This window comes from Macrobrachium rosenbergii, chromosome 43 (genome assembly GCF_040412425.1).
Source record: "Macrobrachium rosenbergii isolate ZJJX-2024 chromosome 43, ASM4041242v1, whole genome shotgun sequence".
NCBI classification, from domain to species: Eukaryota; Metazoa; Arthropoda; class Malacostraca; order Decapoda; family Palaemonidae; genus Macrobrachium; species Macrobrachium rosenbergii.
In genome coordinates this window covers 32,847,738-32,869,601 of record NC_089783.1, presented here as the reverse complement: position 1 = coordinate 32,869,601, position 21,864 = coordinate 32,847,738, and the positions used below count along the sequence as shown (strand labels likewise).

At 40.0% G+C, this 21,864-nt stretch overlaps 1 protein-coding gene across 1 annotated transcript in view; it reads left to right on the top strand.

Annotated features, from left to right (window-relative positions):
• Positions 1 to 1,315: 1,315 nt before the first annotated feature.
• The window catches only part of LOC136828757 (uncharacterized), a 178,923-nt gene continuing 158,374 nt past the window's right edge, over positions 1,316 to 21,864 (top strand). The window contains exon 1 of the mRNA XM_067086973.1: positions 1,316 to 4,251. Within this exon, the coding sequence (XP_066943074.1) occupies positions 2,553 to 4,251 (1,699 nt within the window). The 5' untranslated portion in view covers positions 1,316 to 2,552. The remainder of the gene's footprint in view (positions 4,252 to 21,864) is intronic.

The window sequence follows — 21,864 nt, the reverse complement described above, 5'->3', positions numbered from 1 at the left end:
CATCTGAAATTAAAAATTAAGTTTTGTTCCCACCAGCAGTTCCCCTTCAGTATTCATGTAATTTCCAAGAGGATAATAACGTCTCCAAATCGTATTTATTACTGAGTTTCTAAACAGTTCATGCACGTATTTATTGATAATATGGCTTGTATGTATTGAGAATTAGAAAAGATGCCTTTTTTGCGAAATGTTTGAAGAATTTTAAAATCCAGAGAGATATTTTCATATTGCATAGGTTTCTCAATTGTAGGGTACCTCCATATAAAAAATGACGGGGTTTTGGGGGGCGGGGTGAGGCTGGGAGAAGAGATAAAAATAATGGACGATTTTCTTATTATGTTGGTAAGCAGCGTGTGAAGTGATTTGCATGATTAAGAAACGTTGCGTCATCAAAGCATTGTATTTGCTTGTAAGTGCGTGTCAAAGTAAGTTTTCGGTCGGGTTCGTGGAAGGATGCTGGTTACGCCCTTGCGTCACGATTTGGAGCAGTTGCGCAGTTGTTGTTGTCATTGTCTTTGTGCTGAACGATTTCCTTAGACTTTTGTTGTGGCTTTAATGCGGTTACGCAAGTTCCGATTTTAAAGAAAACGGTTTCCATTTATTGTACAGTATTTGTTTATTTATTTAGTTTTGTGTTTTCTCGTGCTTTTTGTTTATGGGACGGATGTTGGTTTAGTTTTTTACTTAATAGATTTAAATATAATACTATATGATATAATGAATTATATTGCTCGAGAGCAAAACCATGTTTTGTGTTTGTATCAAATAATAATAATAATAATAATAATAATTAATAATAATATAATAATAATAATGGTTTATAAAACCTGGTTCGCCAACGAGAACGGAAATTTCCGTCATACATGCCTAGGATCCATTTTAATTAACTTGTAAGCCTAATAAGACGTCCATTCCCTATAGATTTGAAGACAAGCTCCGTTGGCGATGCTAATAAGGAATTTGGTGAATGCACCATACTTAACCATATGTGTACATATGTAAGGAAGATAAGCTTCGTTAACAGTCCGTACTTGATGAATGTTGTCTTCAATATCGCGGTTTAAATGTTCTACGATAAGAAGTGACAAGGCTGGTACCGGGAGGTGGTCGGGTTTAGCAGGTTGTGAAAGAGGAAGTATGTGTGTGGGGGTGTGTGTGTGTATGTTTGGAGTTGTGACGTGTGTTTGTGCGTGAACGCCACAGGGCCACCGCGAGTAAGAGAGAGAGAGAGAGAGAGAGAGAGAGAGAGAGAGAGAGAGAGAGGGGTTGGACGGGGCCAGACGAGCAACGAGCAGCGAATGCGGTAATCAGTGTGTCAGTGGCAGTTGAAAGGGAAGGGTGTCTCCGTCGGATCGACATGGAGTTCCGACACGTGATGTGACGATGGCCAATGAGGGAAGGCGGTCGGACCGAAAAGCCTCATGGGGAACGAGTGCCTTTCAGTGTGCCATTATCTTTTCCGGTGTAAGGAAGTGAAATACCCGGACAGAAGAAGGCGATGTCAGAGGTGTTATGTGGTGAAAGTGGATTAAGAGGAATGTGCAAATTACGTGTGTTTTGTGTTTTCTTCTGTTTTGCGATGCTAGACATCGGGAGTGAAGTTGTTGCTGTGCTTCTCTTTGGCCTGACTTGATTTGTTTTGAATCTGTATCGACCGACTCACTGGAAAATGCGAGAGCTTAGTGTGGAGTATATCAAATCTTCCTTCAAGTTTTCTCCAATCGTGATTACGTTTCACCGACTGTGATAAGTGTTGGATCTCAAGAAAAACGTTGATTACTTTTGCACGAGAGTTTTGAAGTGATTAAGAGGCATATCTTCCATAATCTGCGACATAAGTCAAATGATAAAAGTACTTTTGGTCATATGAAAAGGTGACTGCAGAGAATGTCGTTGAGTAACAAAGTAGGAGAGATTTGTGAAGAGCGAAAGCAACAGGTTGGGAACAGCGAGTAAACAAAAACGAGAAAATGACCAAAGAGAAAGTTGGCGCCGTCGCCGAATCATAATCTGTCAAGAAGGAGAAAGAATTTTTCCGTCACTAGTGAAGCAAATCAAAGTTATCAAGACAAACTTTTCGATCCAAGTCAATTTAGGTTTGGTTTATTGACTTCGATACATTTCTCGTCCTTTCTTGTGGGGACGACACCGCTGTGGAACTGACCCTTCCAACTTACACTCAGGATTAATATTGTTATGAATATAAGTATTGATTAATAATTATTGTTTATTTGAGTAACCATCTCAGGATCTGTCTCTTGGAAGTGTTTTGTTGTCTCCCCAGTTTTCAGGGGTAGATTCTTGCCTATACACAGAATCTCTTCTCCATCCATTACCAGTTCTCGTAAGCGCTGGCTTTCTATTCTAAAGATTTTCTACATTATTCCTGTCGTTGCTGTTACCATTATTGCCTCCATTGTTGCTGTTTGTATTAAAATAGAAATGTCTCGGCGATTTTAGAAACACATCTGGTCATATTTTTCTTTGAGAATTCACCATAATTCCGACGTCTTTCTTATTCATTTTGTTGTCCATTTGTTATTGTTATCAGTATGCATGACGTGGAAAGATACCGGGGTCCATGCCTCATTGTGGCCAAACCGGGCAATAATGGTGGTGTCAGTCCCTCTCAAGGTGGAGGAGGAGGAGGAGGAGCAGGAGGAGGAGGACAAGGAGGGGGAAGAGCTCGTCGACATCCAAGCCAGGATGGGTCACCACACTGTCGTCCTGCAGGAGGAGGAAAAGCAGCATCAGGTGGTTCGCAGCGGCATCCGGCGTCCGGTGGTACGATGCATCATGCCCACAGTGGAGGTGGAGGTCCTTCTGGCAGAGGGGACAATGCTTATGGTCTGGAGGGTAGTGGAGGGTCACCTCTCACGGGCATGCCTCTGTTTTCCTTCATGCATCAACGTCGGTCGTCTGGAAGGTCGATCGCTCGACCTCAGAATCACTACAGCCATCAGAGGCCACATCACCACCATCAACACTTGCAGCATTCGTCTTCCAATGCCCATCATAATCACCATAGTGGCCATTCACATCATCCTCAGCAACACCAATCAAAGAGCCAGCCTGATGGTTGTGGAGTTGATGGTGAAGAGATGGACGATGTGGAGCTTCTTCCCTTAGCACAGTTGGCACTCCACACCCACGGCCATCCTCTTATCCTTACAGGAACGAGAGGAGGGGGTGGAAGTGGATCTTCCATGAGGGGAAGCAGTGCGCCTCCACCTCCAACCAGACACATCCAAAACCACCACAGTAGTAATGTTAATAGTAACAGTAATAGTAATAAAGGCAATCATGGTAATAACAATAACCAACACGTTCAGACAGCGTCAGGTGATTATCATCACCATAATCATCATCACCAGACCACCCCAACCCATCAGACAACAGCAGCCCCTGCTGCCAGTGACAGTGTGTCCGTGACCTCGGATGAAGGCAGCATAGGTCATGCAGATAACTGCCTGCCTAGGATTATTAAGCCTCGGAAACGGCGTAAGAAAGATCGCAAGCCAGCAGCAGGGTCTCCACCACCTTTGCAAGGTGGAGCTGGGGATGTTGGCCAAGATACCATGGGAACCATAGTGACTTTGAAACCTTATATGCCCATGTGTTATAACTACAATGATCCCAAACGGGAAACTGTAAGATTCCACGAGGAAAATAAGAAAAGTAGTGACCTGGGTCTTGTGCCTTTAAGTGGTGGTGGAGTTGGGTGCGCTTGTGACCATTGTGTTGCTGGACAGATGTTCCCAACTCCCCCTCCATCACCTGCATCTTCGGCTTCATCTTCGTCGTCATCTACTGTCATATCATCATCTTGTTCTTCCTCTTCAGAGGATGAACCACTGTATGGCATTGTGAGTGGGGGAGTAGGGTCCTCCAACAGAGAGGCTTCTGGGTACGCAGGGGGAGATGGGGATTTCTTGGGGGCACATGGAGACTGTGGCAAACAACTTGTCAGATCGCTCAGTGAACCTCAGGCACGGCCGAGGCTTCACATCTCTTCATCGATCAGCCAATCCTTTGCAGGGCATAGGGATTTAGATATACGTATTGTACGAAGCACTGCCAGGGATGTGCCCCCAATGCGGACAAGGCACTGGTCTGTGCCTGCAGTTGCAAGGCACCGTCCAAGTCAGCAGCACCATTACCTGAATCAAGGGGATCCATTCAGTGGATCTTCATTCCCCTCTTCACCACCCTCCATGTTGGATAGATATTTTATGCATCAGAATCTTGAAGGTATGTTTTATGTAGTTGTGCAATTTAGGAAGTTTGTGGATTTTGTGTTTTCGTTTTACTGAGAAATACATATTTTGCATTAACCTTACATGCTAAAATAGACCTCAGCTTTACATGTTTGCTTGTATTTATTAATTGTTATTAGTATATGCTAAATATTTATAAAGGCAAGGTTATGATGGGAAAGTGCAGTTTAATTTGCTTGATCTACGGATGAATTTATAAATATAGTACATATATATGGGTTTTTCAACAATAAACCATTTGCCCTAAAAGGGTTCTCCATCTCCTTAATCTCTACAGTTGTGAATTGGGTGCAAAGTTTCCCAGACTGTCCGCTTCCTATACCTTCACATGATCAAACCACCTCAGCACTACATGACATCTCCGGTAATTCATATCATTAGCTTCTCAGGCCTTTGTGTGCAACTTATAACTTGTTATTACTGCTCTCAAATTTCTTTCATAACTTTCCTAACAAGCACTCGCTACACGCTCCACTTGGTCTGAACCCTCACGTCTCGTCCCTTTTGATTCCTTTTGTCATCTGTCGTATTTTTCCCATAAAAAATCAAGCCCCACACATTCTCGCTATCACAAGTGGCCCATTCCTTGAATCCTTTTCCTTAACAGAGATGTCTTGCACTCTGGTCAGCGACTTTACTTTCAGCATGGTATAGCAGCATCTGATTAGTAATCCCATCAGCTCACATGTACCTTTCCAGTCTTCCTATTTCCAGTTATCTTACTCATCCTTTTGTATACCTCTATTGTCTTTATTCGTTGCCTTTTGGAACTAGAGGCTTTCAGTGGGAATTGCACCAGAAGTCTTGGGATCATTGTGGGTATTAAAATTTACAGAAGTGTGAATGTAACCAGTTTAGTCCTATTTGTTTTTACTTGAAAAGCAATAGGTGATTAATTTTACTTCACCACATTGGGAATGAGTTTATATCGGCTCGAGTAAACATATATCTGAAAATGACAGATTTATCTTCATATGAGTTGAAATAAATTTTTATTCCTCTTGTTAGTGGAATGTGATAAGTACTTCAATCAGTATTTGACCATCGTGGGTTGGTGTGTCATCTGGGAAAGGCACTTTCTTCACTCATTTCCCTTTTTTGATTTAAAGACTTACAATATAAAATCTTTGTCGATTATTAGGAAGTTACAAGGTCATTTTCTAATTCGTTTAACGTGCTTTTTCCCGTTTTTTTTTTTTTATAAGGGGTAAGCACGATGCCTTCTTTTGAAGGACTTCGATTTGGCGTTGGGTAGATGGACCGTAAACTCGATCGGCTGCCCTGTAACTTACAATAAATAGAATGGATGATGTCAGCAATAGACTCTATACATTTCATCTTATAAAGAAAAAAACCCTGTCGCCTCCATAATGGTGAGGATTACTGTATATCAGAGCCAGTAAGAAAATCGTCGGAATTTCACTGACTTACGGAAGTATGAGTTGAAATAGAATCTTACCCACTTGGGGTTAGGGCTGAGTACTAAACTCGCTTTCTGATCCCAAATAGAAAGGAGAATTTCTTTTATTTCCTTTTGAGCGTTTTGGCATTCATTTAAAAGCATTTGCAGAGAGCTGGATGATCAAAAAGACCAGAGGTCATTGTTGCTATTCTAGCACATTTAATTGGCAAAAAAGAAAAACTTAAAAATTGCTTCGCCATGGTTATAATGATGGATGAGCTGAAATAGTCTGTCTGATTTTATTTTAGTGGGACAGGCACTAAATTCAGTTTTCAAACCAGCGTGCTTTAAATCTTTCATGGAAAGGAAGAATTTTTAAATTTTTTTGGGGGTGAGGAGGAGGTTTAAAAGAACATTACGAGAATATTACGACATGCAGAAGATGGCCTTGGGGATATTACACTTAGGATATATATATATATATATATATATATATATATATATATATATATATATATATATATATATATATATATATAATGCCTGATATGAACTTGAAACAACTGAGTGCGATATCCTCTGCCATGGCTTATATTTAGTAAAACATGCAATTGGATGCAGTATATATATATATATATATATATATATATATATATATATATATATATATATATATATATATAGGTACAGGGTAAGAAGTAGAATAGAGAGAGTAAGCCGCTGTAATTAAAATAATAGTCTCGTGTCAGGCCGTCTCTGCTGAGTTCATGTCGCAGTGCTAAGCGCGCTCAACTGAATAGAGCGACTGACCATCGTAGGACGAGGAGTGACGCATGTGTGTGTTCCCTTCAAACCCAGTACGTCTCTGTTGGCCTATGCAGGGATTTAAATGTCTTGTAGTTGTTAGGCAACTTTTATGAGTTGTACAGGAAATAGGGTGGAGAGAATAATGGGGAAAAAGTACCAGAGTTAGTGGCCCTTGTTTCGTCGAGGCAATCCTCAACTCTCCCCTCTCCCATCCCAAGTGAAACCATTTATAATTCTCTCTCTCTCTCTCTCTCTCTCTCTCTCTCTCTCTCTCTCTCTCTCTCTCTCTCTCTCTCTCTCATACACACAGTATTTCATGCATGAATCCCCCTAATTATTTGCTTACCCAACCTACAAAAAGTCTAAATATTTTTTCAGTGTCCCGTATATTTTCTCTGGCTCAAGGATTAGCTGCGCCCGTACTAATGAAACCAAACACTGACACCCTTTTAACCAATCATTGATTTCAATCGGTTGACCTGAGCTGCTGTCGTCTGACTATTCCCAGAGGGGCATTTAGGCTATGTACTTTTGTAATTCAGTAACCTACATCTATATCTCTTGTAGTGTTTATGGCGTTGTGTGAACTGTTGCCTCATAAACAAAATCTTTATTATGGCAAATATATAGCCTATATTTTAAATTTAAGGCTTATGGCAAAAATCTAACATGTTTGTAGTATTGGAGTTGATTATACACAAGATGAAAGAAACGTAAATCCTATAGTTCTTGTGAAACCTAAATTCTCATTCTTTCAAAATATGTATTACATGTTGAATTATTATTTTCTGATGCCATAGATTGAAAAAAAAAAAACATTCGTATTCGAAAGGAAATTTGTACGTTCTTTGTGACATGCGTAAGAGTTTATTCGTGAATGATAGTTTTTAAGGACATATTCAGAACTTCATGTCGATGGTACGTGTCATCCAGATCCAGTGTTTGGTTGGCAAAGCATCCACTATGATTGCATGAACGAGGATGTATGCCACAAGGTGTTGGTTAACCTTGCTCACTGTTTCAACCCGTTTCGGATGAATACATTTCATATTTCCTTAACTTGATATAGTATATTTGTATTAAGTAGGTTTCTTCGTTTTCATTGTAATACAATTACCGTCCGTAAGCTATTTGCAAAATTTTTGTTTGCCAAAAATCCTTAGACTGTTTTGTCGGTAAGGTCCGTCGGATATTTGTTATGGTTGTAAGGAACTGTGGGGTGGAAATCAAGAAATATGCCGATAAGTCTCTCTCTCTCTCTCTCTCTCTCTCTCTCTCTCTCTCTCTCTCTCTCTCTCTCTCTCTCTCTAGTGTGTGTAATTCATTCATATAGAGGGAAAGAGACAGAGAGGGTATGGATAAATGTGTGTCTTAAGTTCATTGTGGAAGATAGCGATTATCCCATGAAGGATCCAAGAGAAGATTCAAATGCCTCTGGAAAAAAAAAAGAAACCCTGTACATGTCGTGAGAAATAAAAAAAATCGCTGGACGTACAGCAGTCGCCTAAATATTAATCTACCTTGCTCAGTAATTGCAAATGATATGAAAAATTCTTGTTACCGGTTACGGTTTTCATTATTTCTGTTGATATTGTTTACTGGAAATAGAACTTTCAGTGCAAACACCTTAAGAGATTTGGTTTGGATGCGTTGGCGGGTAGGCCCTGAAAATCATAATTGCTCCCGAGGGTAAGGATTAACAAGGAATAAGCACGGTCACTTCCAGCAAACACCTGAGAAGATTGTAAATTAGAGAAGTGACTGGAATTGATTCTGGCCATGGTCACTCGTAAATCCACCCGAAGTTTATCGAGAGGCCGTCTCATTTCTTGCCCCTGGGTATTTTTAAGATTAAACCCGAGTTTGAATGCCCTTTTTAAATATGACCTGCTTACTCCTGTTGTCTTGATGCCATTCGAGAGCTGACCTCCGGACGAATCACTTGTCTCATTCGTTGATGAAAATTTCGTTGTAGCTGGGTGATGCTGTGGTGCCCGTCGGTCTTATTTGGACAGTGTTAAGGCAAATCCCCCGCACGAGACAGTTCTCGAATTTGACAGGAACAGTGGAATATTTATTGCGTGGTATAGCCTAGTTGGCTTTCGACATGAGCGACCCTGAAAATGCCGAAGGTCCGGAAAGAAGAAACGACAGGGTAGGAGCAGACGATATGGACGATGCTAGGAATACCAGCGACGGCAGTGAATCTGAAACGACTGAACGAATGTTAGTGGGTGTCTTCATCAATTTAGAATTAAGTGGTCCAGATGACAATGTCGCCAGTAGACGACACCCAGAGCTGTCAATACACGTCGTTCAGACCCATATGGATCGAGTGGTGTATGAACAAAAGGTGACTTACGACACCTTGCTAATAGAATCGGAGGAGCCCTTGGTGGCTGGTGCGGAAGCTTTGCCACCTGCCGAATCAGCTGCAAGGAATTGCAGGGCACTGAGTGATGATCACTTAGCAGTAGATCACCGTCCTGTTGAACAGGTAGGTATGCACGGCATCCGAGTACCTGTTGATGCTTTGATATACCGTCATGGTAACGAAAATACTGCAGTAGACGGAGACTTGCTGCTGATTCCTCGTGGACCACATGAACGGCAGTATGAGTATGGAGACGAGTTTGCAAATTATTCACTCTTTGGAGCAGGTGAAGGGAGCCTTCAGAACTCGCCGTTTCTCTCCTTCTTAAGATTCCGTGAACAATCAGTGGCTGTCAGTGGCTCATTTCCTGATGATGATGATGATGATGTTGTTTATGGGAATCCTGCTCAACATAACAGGTTACCGTTAGGGGAACTGGTGTATTTGAGAAGGTTAGAGCCACGGCACGGCAGTGAAGCAGCTTCTCCTACGTTAGCTGTCGGAGGCCCTTTGGTGGTTAGGCCAAGAAGCTTGGAAGGTGAAAATTTTCACCCCACGGTGTACGTGGGAAACCCCTTGATGCACGAACGGCAGCGTACTCATTATTCCTTGCGTAATTCAATGATAGAAAGATTTGTTCAACGACCGGAACATTTCAATAATTTTCAGAGCTTGCCTGAACATATACCTGTGATCAACAATGTCCCTCAGCATATTGACCATCTGCAAAGTGGTTCGACATTAGGCAATTTGAGAACTAGAGAAGCACCCCTGGCTGCTTGTAATGATTTGAACTGTGGGGCTAATCCCAGAGCACAGGATATAGTGAACCCTTTAGCTGATCCAGCATTATGGAACAGTCTGCCTCCAGGAGCTGATCAGATACCAGGAACTTCAAGGGAAGTCAATCCAGAGCGCCATGGAAGTGAACGACTGAATGCTCCCCACAATGCAAACCAACAGTTGGGGACATCACGGCCAATTCCACCGGAGTACCTGGCTGTTCGGAGAATTGTAAGGAATGCCTTGCTCGATCCAACGCTGATGGTGTCATTATTTTCGCCGGATAACGAATCCTTAGTCGGTTCGTTACTTCTGATCCGAAATAGACAAGCTCGATATGATAGAGTTGCAAGAGGAAATCCCAGATTTTAGTAACTATGTGTCTGTGATTATGAACTGAAAGAAGAATTGTGTGGTTTTTTCACCGCCACTGTGTAACGTTATTGCTGTCTAATGTGCAAAGATTCACTTACCCTAATAAAACATTAGATTTCCTCAGTATTATGGAATGGGTTTTTAGAGTAGTATATTTAGTTTTTATGGCATATCCTAGAGCTATCAACATTGCCTCCCGAACGCATTTATCGTCCCGACCTCATACAGTACGACCCGGTTCTCTAAAGCACTTCCACGATCAAACCCCAAACACTTGAAGAAGACTAAAAAAACGATTTCGAATATGGTAAGCAGAACATTTGTTGTTTTACAGTAGATAAATTAGTATGACGAAACTTAAGGATTTGAACCTACTACTACAAAGGGGTAGCCTAGGCCAGTCCATGCGCTCGATGTTGAGTACTGCTTTGTTGGGGGGGGGGGCGGTGTTGGTGTGGCACGGCGCCCTAAGTGAGGTTAGGATTGTAAGTTCTGGATAGGTCGGGGGTCGACGCTCTGGAAAGGGCTCGATGAAGGTGGTTTTGGTTAGGTCGTAGCCAGTGCCAGACCACGTGTCCGAACGGAAATTTAGTCCCGCCGATCTGTTTCCGATGTTAAGTGTTACTTGGGAGAGGCGGATTGGGGGGGGGGGGGGTGGCGGTTCAGTGTTTATAAGTTGGCATGACTTACCGCGGGTTTCAAACCCAAAATTTTAAGTCAGTGTCATACTGCTGTATTTATTAGCATTTTCCCTTGACAACATGGTACAAACGTGACTACATAGTAATTGTTAATATATCATTCTCCATGAATGATTGCTTTGCTTTCCCAATCCGAAAATAAAGGTAAAGTGAAATCCTGAGTTTTTTTGTGGGGGTTTAATACTCGAAACAGAAGCCTTCTGTCTCCCCCTCCCTCGTTTAAAAGAAATTCATTAATGACAATATAAGTAGTAAAATGAGATTCTCTCTCTCTCTCTCTCTCTCTCTCTCTCTCTCTCTCTCTCTCTCTCTCTCTCTCTCTCTCACACACACACACACACACACACACACACGAGTTTAAATGAGTTTCTGGTGCGTGAAGAAATAAGATACTAAATATATTTCTCTCTCTCTCTCTCTCTCTCTCTCTCTCTCTCTCTCTCTCTACAAAAATGGTTGAAACGAGTTGGAAGATAGAACACTTTCTCAATTAAAATGGGTTCCTTGTGAAGCAAAGAGTAAATACAATTCCGATTTGCTCCGTTATAGTAAAGTAAAAATGATGACATCCAGAAATCTCTTTTTCAACAAAATCATTAGTTAAAATGAGTGAACTAAATGAACATAAGGGAAAGAGAATCTCTCTCTCTCTCTCTCTCTCTCTCTCTCTCTCTCTCTCTCTCTCTCTCTCTCTCAACACCATTGATTCAGTTTTCCTCGAGTTCTTGGTACATTAGAAAGTGCACTTTTACGCCTCAACCTTCCCTGGTCCCAACCCCGTTGGCGCCAACGTGAGCTGGAGGGGGTGTTTGTTGTAAGAGTGAGGAGGTTGGAGGGCGCGGGGGTGGGGGGTTGGGGGAATGGGAGTGGGAACAGAAGTGATATTAACTGCAGGGGGTTGGGTGACTAACCTCCTTGGTGACGAGTGAGGTGGGGAAGTTTGCGAAACAAATAAGATACGGGATAATGGAGAACAGCGAAATGAAGCTTGAACGTTTGCGATACTTTTGGGCAGGAATTGGAAACGTTTTTGCCTTTAGTCATCATTTGTTGCGATATCTTATTCAGATGAAGCCGAGAAAAAGAACCGTGTTTGGTCGAGGATGGATTGGAGAGGGATTGGTTTTCGGGTGTTCCAAGCAAGCCCACTTGATGGGTGAGACTGCTTGATTTTCGGGGAACGGAGAGTGAGAGGGAGACAAGAATAAGATTCCATGCTGATGATGAAATTCTGCAGTTTTTATCCGTGAACTTCTGGAAATCGTCTAGCCATAGATACAGGCGTTTATGGTGTTTACTTAAACCTGTTTAGTCGGTGTTAAGGAATAACATAGTTTTCCTTTGGCGAGGGAATTTTTGCTGTATTACACATACCGTGTATTTATTTAATGGGAAATTTTGTCTAACTTTATTTCTTCTCTTTACAGGTGAGATTGCAAATTTGGATATGGGTGTTTTACGTGAGTAGTAGTTAATATATTTATTTTTTGGTGATTTCAATATTTTGAAAATTTGCAAGTACTGTATGTATATATAAAGTGCAGGTATTCGAATTAGCGAAATTTACAGACGTGCAGACATTAGACATTAGAACGCAGGCTCAATCAAGAGATAATTTAAAGTATGAAGGTCATTTAATACCTTCGACCTACTGTTGAGAATCAGTTGTGGCATTAGGAAGCTTTGGATTGAAGAAAGGTTTCCTAAATCATTTACGATTTTGCTTTTAAGTCCAGACCTCTTAGAGTTCAGTCTTTAACATCCTTTTATAATGAGGATATAGGTCATTTTTTATTCAGTATTTACGGTTGAAAAAGAAATTTTGTATTTGTTTTACGTCAGATGGGATGAAGTTATTCAGGGGGAATGGTTTTAGGGACTCAGGGAAGTTTGGTGAATGGGTTTCCAAGTTGTCGGGGTTTTGGGGTGTTGTGTCGGTGAGGGGAGGGGTGGGGAGACGTGGGTGAGGGGGTTGTGATATTCGAGTTTGGACCGTTACTCTTGAGGAGATTTGGCCGGGGTGGGGGTGGGTGAGTTGGGGAAGAAGTCAGATGGCTCTCGGGTTCACTGGGTAATGGGAACTCTTGGTCACAGTTTTTATTTTCTCTCTCGTTCTTCTTTCTGACTTTCGTCGGCTCTTTCCTTCTTTCTTCTTTTTCCGTTTTCCGTGTCTCTGGAATGTCCACCTTTTCTATTCAAGTATGCGACTTTCCAATTATGGTGTGCTTATTTCGGTATCTACTTAATGTTACTGCTCTCTCTCTCTCTCTCTCTCTCTCTCTCTCTCTCTCTCTCTCTCTCTCTCTCTCTCTCTCTCTCATTCCGTGGGCATACAGTCTATTCAGATGTTAATGGGTTTCGTTTCACTGCTATTTCCAATGTCTGAACGAACCCCAAATTTATGAAGAAGTCTTCCAAGTTAGTGTTGACCTCGTCGTATATGAATAACATAGCAAGTCGAGTTGCTTCGTGACCTATCATGGTTGCTGCTCGTCACGTTTTCCTGCTCTTTTGACTCGAAGCGAGATCTTTCCTTTTAGAATGTAGTCAGACACACACACACACACACACACACACACACACACACACACACACACACACACAGAGAGAGAGAGAGAGAGAGAGAGAGAGAGAGAGAGAGAGAGAGAGAGAGCGAGCGAGCCTGGTGCGTCTGTCTACTTGATTTCCCCAAGATTGTCATGTGGTCTTTGCTGATAGTTTCAGTTTAATAGTTCGTATTAACTTTTGAATTTGCTTCTTTTCATGTGATTCATTTGAACTACTTTTATTCTCTTGCCCAGCGTTGATTGTTAGGGCTCTCTCTCGAAGTGTCTTATCATAATTATAAAGTCTCACACAATGGTAATGAATATGCTGTCATTGTCACGGAGCCAACTTTGTGGTTCTAACCATGATGGAAGTTTTTTTCTTTCATTTTATTGTTCATATTTTTGGTATTGTAAACTTACTATTTTTTTTTAAACAAAGCTTACTATTTTTTTTAAACACATCTCATTTTGAAAGACATGTATTTAAGCTCAGTTTTCAGTATTAGTGCCTTTTAAAGTATGTGCTTAGCAGGCATTGTATTCATAAGACTCACATTTAGATTCTAATGACCAAATACATTTATCCGTCCAAAAATTACTGTTTATTCTGTTCTCGGAAAGCTTCTTATGGAAGTGCAAGGTCTTTTGGCTAGTTTCAGGAGACCAAGTGATCATTATGAATACAAAAAATTATGATAAATGTTGATTCATATCTGTCATGTTCACCTGTTAGGCTGTTCAGAACTTTTTTTTTTTTTTTTTTTTTTTTTTTTGTCTCGGTGAAAATAGATTATGGTTTTTGTACGGGATTTCCTAAGAGATGCGATTTTAGAAATAACTTACAATTCATCGTGGGCACACGAGCATGGATGAAACCCCAGAAACTAGCAATTGTTAAGAAATCTCCTGTTATAACTTTGTGTGTAAAGCAAAGAAAACTTACCGACGAAGAATAAAATTAATTTATTCAAATCCACAAACAGATTAATGACACATGAAGCACTATTTGGTAGCGGAGTTCTAATGAAGTATAAGTTATTTTTCCAAACATGATACCTCAGGATGGTGGACTAAGTCATATTTACCTTTGTTGGGCAAAAGATAACCACCGCTTAGAGCAGTTCCGTTTATAAGATAAGGGTACGATAAGGGTGTTCTTATCAAGGTGGCATTTCGTGTCAATGACATAAAGTTTACCAGTTTTATTTTGAAAATTATTTTCAACTGAATAACACAGTGGCACAATACGTAGTGGTATACTGTGTGTATCTAGCACTCGGCTTAATGATTCTAAATCTTAATCTTTGCTGTCCTTAAACTTTCTTTGTCTCAGCTCGTAATGCATCGCATCTATTACACGCAAGCGCTAAATAATTCTATAGGGTCTCATTGCTTCATACGTACCATGACCCCACCACCTGTGCATACATTCATATATTCAGGAAGCTGCATTTTGTTTGCAGGGCTCCCTTTATATATAGAAATGGTGCCAATGCCACGCACGCCATACCATTTGTTGTAACAGTTTTTGGGTGGTGAACTGCGTCACAGAATACTAATTTTATCCTGCGGGTCGAATTGCTCGCTGCTTATAGGTTTCGCTTTCCCAGTAGTGCTAATGATGATGAGATCTTTCTCAGAAGAGATGATTCTTCAGAGAGCAGTGTCACATCCTCGACCTCTGTAAGCTTGACTTCATTCATGAAGTATTGCAGCAGTCGCCTTAGGTGCCTGTGCAAGGCTGCTTGTTGCCTCTCGAGTGTTTAGGTAACTTTCTGCGTACCACAAGGGGTCGAAATGCCGCTGTAAGCGCCTTGCTCCGTTACTGCAATGCTACCAATGCTTGGCGTACTATTTTTATTTTTCTTATAAGCATGTTGTACTTCTCTTGTGCTGCTCTTTCTCTTAATGCAGTGGGTAAAATGCTAGCCAGTCAGTGTTTTAGGACTCGTTATGTACGAATATACGTATACATAATCGATTGACCCTTTTTGTGTTATAGAAACCTTACAGGAATTTTTTTTCGGTATTTATCAGGGAAGAATCTCCACCATGTCCGGACGTATATTGATAACTTTTGGGTTAGTAAAAGCAATTTATTTAATCATTCATCTCCAGTCTTGTGAAGCTGGTTTACATGAACGAATTTCTCTCTCTCTCTCTCTCTCTCTCTCTCTCTCTCTCTCTCTCTCTCTCTCTCTCTCTCTCAATTTAAACCTCTGAAATACTGGTGAACGCAGTGGGTCTCGCTTTATATGAAGAGTACTGTAAAATACTCATTTGTCTACTCCATGACACAGTGGAACATCTGTTCGATTAAATCGTGCTCAACTTTTGACCTATCCCCCGGCCACTCCCCATCTATATTTACCTAAATCCCTTTGTTCTTATGTTGTCACGCGGTTCTCCTTGTTTACATCATTTTGCTGCACATTTTCGTAACTCGCCATCGATCTCCATTCTCGGAAGCGTCAGTAAAAACTTCCTGCACATTTCCCGCAACCGTCATACCCGGTTCAGTCTCCTCCTAGATATTTTGCGCATTCGAGTTAACTATATCCTCTATGTATATATAGATATATATATAATGTACCTGGCTTTCACTGTGGTTCTCTTTGGGGTTTCCCCAGGCGTGTGGTGCTATTTCCTCCTATTCTCCCTTTCTCCCCCTCCCTCCCTCTCCGCTTTATTTCCTCCCTTCTCCCTCTATCGCCCACCCTAAAGTCTCTGAAAATAAGACCTCATCTTCGAGCGGGAGAGCACATCCGGGTGAGGGACGGAGGTTGGGTATTGAAATGGTAGATCTCTCTCTCTCTCTCTCTCTCTCTCTCTCTCTCTCTCTCTCTCTCTCTCTCTCAAAATAACACAGTAGTACCTAGAAGGAAGTGCTTCTCTTCTTGGCAACACGGGGCACATACTCACGTCAGTCTTGTCGTTTATTCGTGGGTATTGCGCTTCATGTTGTATCTTTCTGCTTTTGTCTTGTGTGTGTGCCCCGTTCGCGTGCTGATAAACGTCGTGATTAGATTGGCCTGGTGGCCTCATAAACAGTAATCTTTATCTTTTGATAAGAAAACATAATTAGGTGAATGTTTTTTTTATTTATTTTTTTGTAGGAATATTACTGATTTGTCGATAGTGTCGTTTGAAAATTTTTCGTCCTAATTATAAAGCAGTATCTCGGCTCGATTTTCCCAGGTCAGTCACCTGCCGGAGTACAAGTTTTGAATGGACATCACCTTCAGCTGGTGTTAAGAAAAGGGTATTTGTTTAGCTGGGAACAAGACGACTTTTGGCGCCATGCCTTCTGAGGGGGAAAACGCATATGGTAAATAACTTAGGGTTCAGGAACAATTAAGAAAGCAATATGTGTACATTTCTTAAGACTGGACTGCCGAAGAAGAAAGAGGTAAAAGATGCGTCTGTGGGTGTGGACTTTCATGTAAACTGTTTATGGTCATGTGCAGTGGGTAGGTTGATCAATGCGATCTCACATACAGTAGATTTCGGACCCAAGTCTTACGCAGGGTCCGTATTCTACAGCAGTGGAAGGTTGGGCCATTGACGGAGACTGGGCGCCGCGGGGGGCGGGGGGCGGTCTTTAGTCTTCATTTGGTTTGACAGCTTTCGCATCAACAGCCTATAAATTCCCTCAACTCATCACTCGAGATAACATTTCTGCCATTTTGTTTGTGACTGACAGAATTTGTTGGTAGGGTTCCCTTTTCTGTGCAGCTTTGAATTTTAGTTCTCTTGCAGCTTAATGGCTTTTGGCAGCACGGACTTGACATATTACACATTTAGTAACTCCTAAGACATGCTTAAGAACGAACTCTGTGGAAGTGGTATTTTTTTTTTATTTCTTAGATATTTTTAGGAGTTATAGGTTCATATGTACGCACTTGTGACATTTGCTATTCTACTACTACTACTACTACTAATTATTATTATTATTTCTGCGTCTGGCAAACAATGATGTCACACCCTGACCGTTAATGGGGGGCGGGTTGTTTGTGCAGATTTGTATGTGCCTTTCCACTAATAGTGAGACATTGCATAACTTTTTAAATAATGCAGTACAATAGTAGGCCGTACGTGGTCCCTTTTAGAAATATCTGGAAAAGAGGTTTTCCATCTCTTCAAAGACGTTAGTTTCACAGGCATCTTATGTACAGACACTTGTCAGATATTTCTTTGTTTTATCATAATTTATTGGAATTGACAGTTTACTTTTCATCGTTCGTTAGAGATCTCCCCTGGTAGAGTTGGGAATTAAATTCTTGAATTCTTCTTTCGGGGAAGAGGTGGGGACTTGCAACATAACTCGAGTACAAGCGGTCTCGGGATCGTTTGTAAATAATTTCATCTGTCCGACTCTGTACTTTGTGCTGTCTCTCACTGGCTGGGTTGGTTCACCGTGTGTCCTTCATGCTTTTGTACGTAGAATGAATTTATTTATTTACTTATATTCATGCCTGATGTCGTTTAGGTTTCAGGTTTTGGGCATTTAACGGGACTTGTTATGCTGCTCATTTTTCTCGAGTTGTGTGCGTTTTAGTGTGATCATTTCTTTCGGTTTGGTCTTATGTTAATAACCTGCTTTGGTTAGTCCCTCAGTGATAAATATTACTAATTGGTCCAAGTCTGCCAGTTGTGCCTATGAAAACTCTGTGAAGACGGAAATAGAATACAGTATGATAAATATAGAAAATTCTTTTTTTTTTTTTGAGTGTGGTGGTAATGATAGTACTGACTCTGGTCGACCCTTTTGAATGTCCTAATTTCCATGGTAAACGTTTGCTGACGACAAGTAGTGGGTGAGCGAGCGTTTTACACCTGTTAGCTTGCCTTAGGGGAGGTACTCGAGTCCGCTGAAGTGAGGTTAGGTCGGGTCAGGTTTTTCGAAGTTGCTCTTACCAACAGTGTCATGGGTCATGGCCTCCTTTTAAAAGACAGGAGATCTGTGTATTTATCTTCATTGTATTAACATTTCACTGGTTGTGTTAGTCATGCAATTTTCTCTCGGACTGTTCATTACTTAACGGGAATTCAGACGTGAGAAGGGTATTTAATACGATATCTGAGGTAATCTTTCGCCATTTTTTTTTATAAGAAACTGAGATGAGAATGACTGCTCAAATCAGCCAAGGCCATTAGAAAGAAAGTGTATCGTCGAGTCTTGTCCCAAGGTGAAAATGATTAAATCAGAACGCTTAGGAGACTAGAGTGTTTCACACTTTTAGAACCGAAATTATCGTTAACCCGAGGGTCTGCGAATATCGCATCTCCGGTTCTCATTGAAAATGCGTAGCCTGGCGTGTACTGCATGACTTCAGAGAGCAGCGGAGTGGAGGTGAATCCTTGTTATTGCAAAGCAAGCTTTTAGCTGGACAAAAACCAGAAAATTATAAGCCCAGGAGACCCAGCAGGCAAAGTAGCTCGGTACACAAAAGGAAATTAAAAAGTATAAAATAACTGCCAGAGAATTAACAAGTAAAAATAAGATCAGTAACGGAGTTCAGTAAGACGCAACAAATAAGATATCAAAGAAAGACGCATGTCAGCCTGCTCTAAAAAAAAAAATTAAATAAAAAAATAAACAATCCTCAAGCTTTAAATCGTCTTAAATTTCAGCGATTCAAGTACAGGGTTAAGCAAATCATTCTGCAATTTGGTTGCAGCAGGAATAAAAGAGTACATTAGAGTTGGATCGAATTTTGGAGTTGACCAGCGCCTTGATTATTTTCTGAATGCTGCCAAGGTCAGAGCTTTTAGAAATGACTCTGTACCGGCTGAGTTTTGTGTTGCCAGTCTAATATATCCCGAGAAATCACTGGGAAATAAATTGTATATTTAGATGTGTCACCATAATGCGTTGAACATAAAATTTCATAAGGCCTTGAATATGAAGTGGAGTAATTGCAAGGTGTATTGCCGGTCCTGGTGCCTTTGCACTGCAATTACGGTAATGGCTGAAAGTTTTTCTTTTTTTCTTAAAAAAAAATACAGTTATGGCACATTAACGAGCAGAATGGTCGTTGTAAGTTTTGCTGGAACAAAAGTCTGTCCTTCTAATAGAATGACGTCACCCATTGTTTGCTACAATAATGCGTGCAGAGTAGAAAACCAAGGTCGAAGCATTCGTCTAGTCATACGAGCGTAATACGTCCAGGGAGAGAGTCATTTTGTGCCTCATATATAATTCTTACAGGAAGTATCCTGATTCCGAGAACAAATGATATATTTTGATTCATGTCATTACATACGTACGCACCAATACAATATATATATATATATATATATATATATATATATATATATATATATATATATATATATCATACATAATACATATACATATATGTAATCAGTTTTCTATATACTGTATATATATGTATATATATATATATATATATATATATATATATATATATATATATATATATATATATATATATATATATATATATATATATATATATATATATATATATATATATATATATATATATATATTATATACACCTCACACCATTGTCAAATTCCTTATTTAGATTTGTCTATTGAAAAAAAGGTCGCTGTCTCATTCATTCTTTAGCTACAGAATTAAGGGCAGACATGGGCAGCAGCACGTCGACATTAATCATAAGGACACACACACCCACTGTGTTAGTTACCTCTCATCTTGGAAACAAGCCCTCGCCTCCAGGATAACATAAAGCCCTTACATTCTACCATCTTTCGCGTCCCATCCATCTAACACTTCATCGTTCTCCATTCTCGTCGCGTGGCCAGGCCATCTCAGAGAGCATATATATATATATATATATATATATATATATATATATATATACATATATATATATATTTACATTATTATATATATACATTATATATATGTATACATGTATGTATATATATATATATATATATATATATATATATATATATATATATATATATTTATTTATGCACACACAATGGAACGTGAGTAATCTAGTAATTCCCGAATTGCCATAATTACGCATATGTCATGACTAGTAGGATTTCGACGTTAAACGTGCTCAGCAGTTTCCAAGGTTAGCACATTTTGCGTAAAATAGAAATAAATTGTATTTTGTTCGTATTATTATTTTTATTTTATTTTGTTTTTTTGTGTGTGTGAAATATGTTGACTTGGTTCACGTTCTCGCGCTATTAAGTTGTGAATACGCGCGTTTGCTCTTGTAAGGTTACTTAGTGTAGGTTACTACAGTGCTTTTGGAAAACTCTGTATGTGCGCCAGATAACCCGAATGTAGTTTTTTTTTTGTATGACAATTCAAAAATAGTTTTGTATAGACTGATCATATCACCTGGCGATGCAGCGGTGTATGTATGATTGCATAACTTTCTGTTTAGCTGTCTTGCATTTCGTAAGTCTCTCTCTCTCTCTCTCTCTCTCAGTAACGATTGCATATACGTAAACTCTTGTTGTGAAACAATATTCAACCATTGTAGAATGGCGGTTGTGTGATGAATAAAAATATTGTTTGCCAGTGACATCACGTTTCGAATGACACATGAAAGTTTTTCTCTCTTTCTCCTTCCTTACGGACAAGTTCTTTTTTTCCTTCCCTTTTTAGCTTGTTGCACGTTTGTAGACACGACTGCGAAACCTTTGTTTCTTTGTCGGCGCGACCAGGTCTGACTTGCTCTGCTTTGCAAACTGTGAACAAAAGTGCTACTGTTGGGTCCGCTTAGTTCAAAAACAAAGGAATCTCGCTGACCTTGTTAAGAACGATAACAAAAATGGGTCCTTATTACTGGGTTAATTTTACGCAAAGACTGAACGTTGTTTTATCCGTGTGTTGGTGTGAAGGCGTGACCAGCGTATTCAAGAGGTAATTGTTCTTAATTGGCACTAGAGTAGGTTCATGAGATTGTAATGTCGTATCACAAAATCTCCCATTTTTAAATCGTCTGTTTATTATGTCCAAGGACGTGGTCATGTCAGTATGGTTATTTTTTATTTTTGGTTAAGATGACTAATGGGCCGCCGTATTTAATAGCATTGCTTTTCTAAATAACCAGAAGGCTTCACACTTACATTTTACCCAAATAACGCATAAAATTGGTATGATTGGTATCGTTATTTGGTGTGGATCCGTATAACCTTGATCATATTCCTATCCTACACTGCATGGCAGTAGTACCAGTAGGCTTATAGTTTTATCCTATACTGCATGGTCAGAGACAATTGCGAATTGAACAGCTCGATTAGCAAAGGAAGGCAGAAAGTTCCAAATTTTAGAAATGGAGCGATGTATACATACATACTTATGTATGTGTATACATATACAGTATATACACATTTTATATACGGCATATATATATATATATATATATATATATATATATATATATATATATATATATATATATATATATATATATATATATGTGTGTGTGTGTGTGTGTGTGTGTGCGCGTGCGCGCGCGCTCTGAAAATCTGTGCAACGACACTGTTAAAAAGATTCTCATTGAATCTTGTTTTATGAAATAAAAATTTTTTTTAGTCTTGGTCTGTTTAAGCTTGATGCTTTTATAATGAAAAT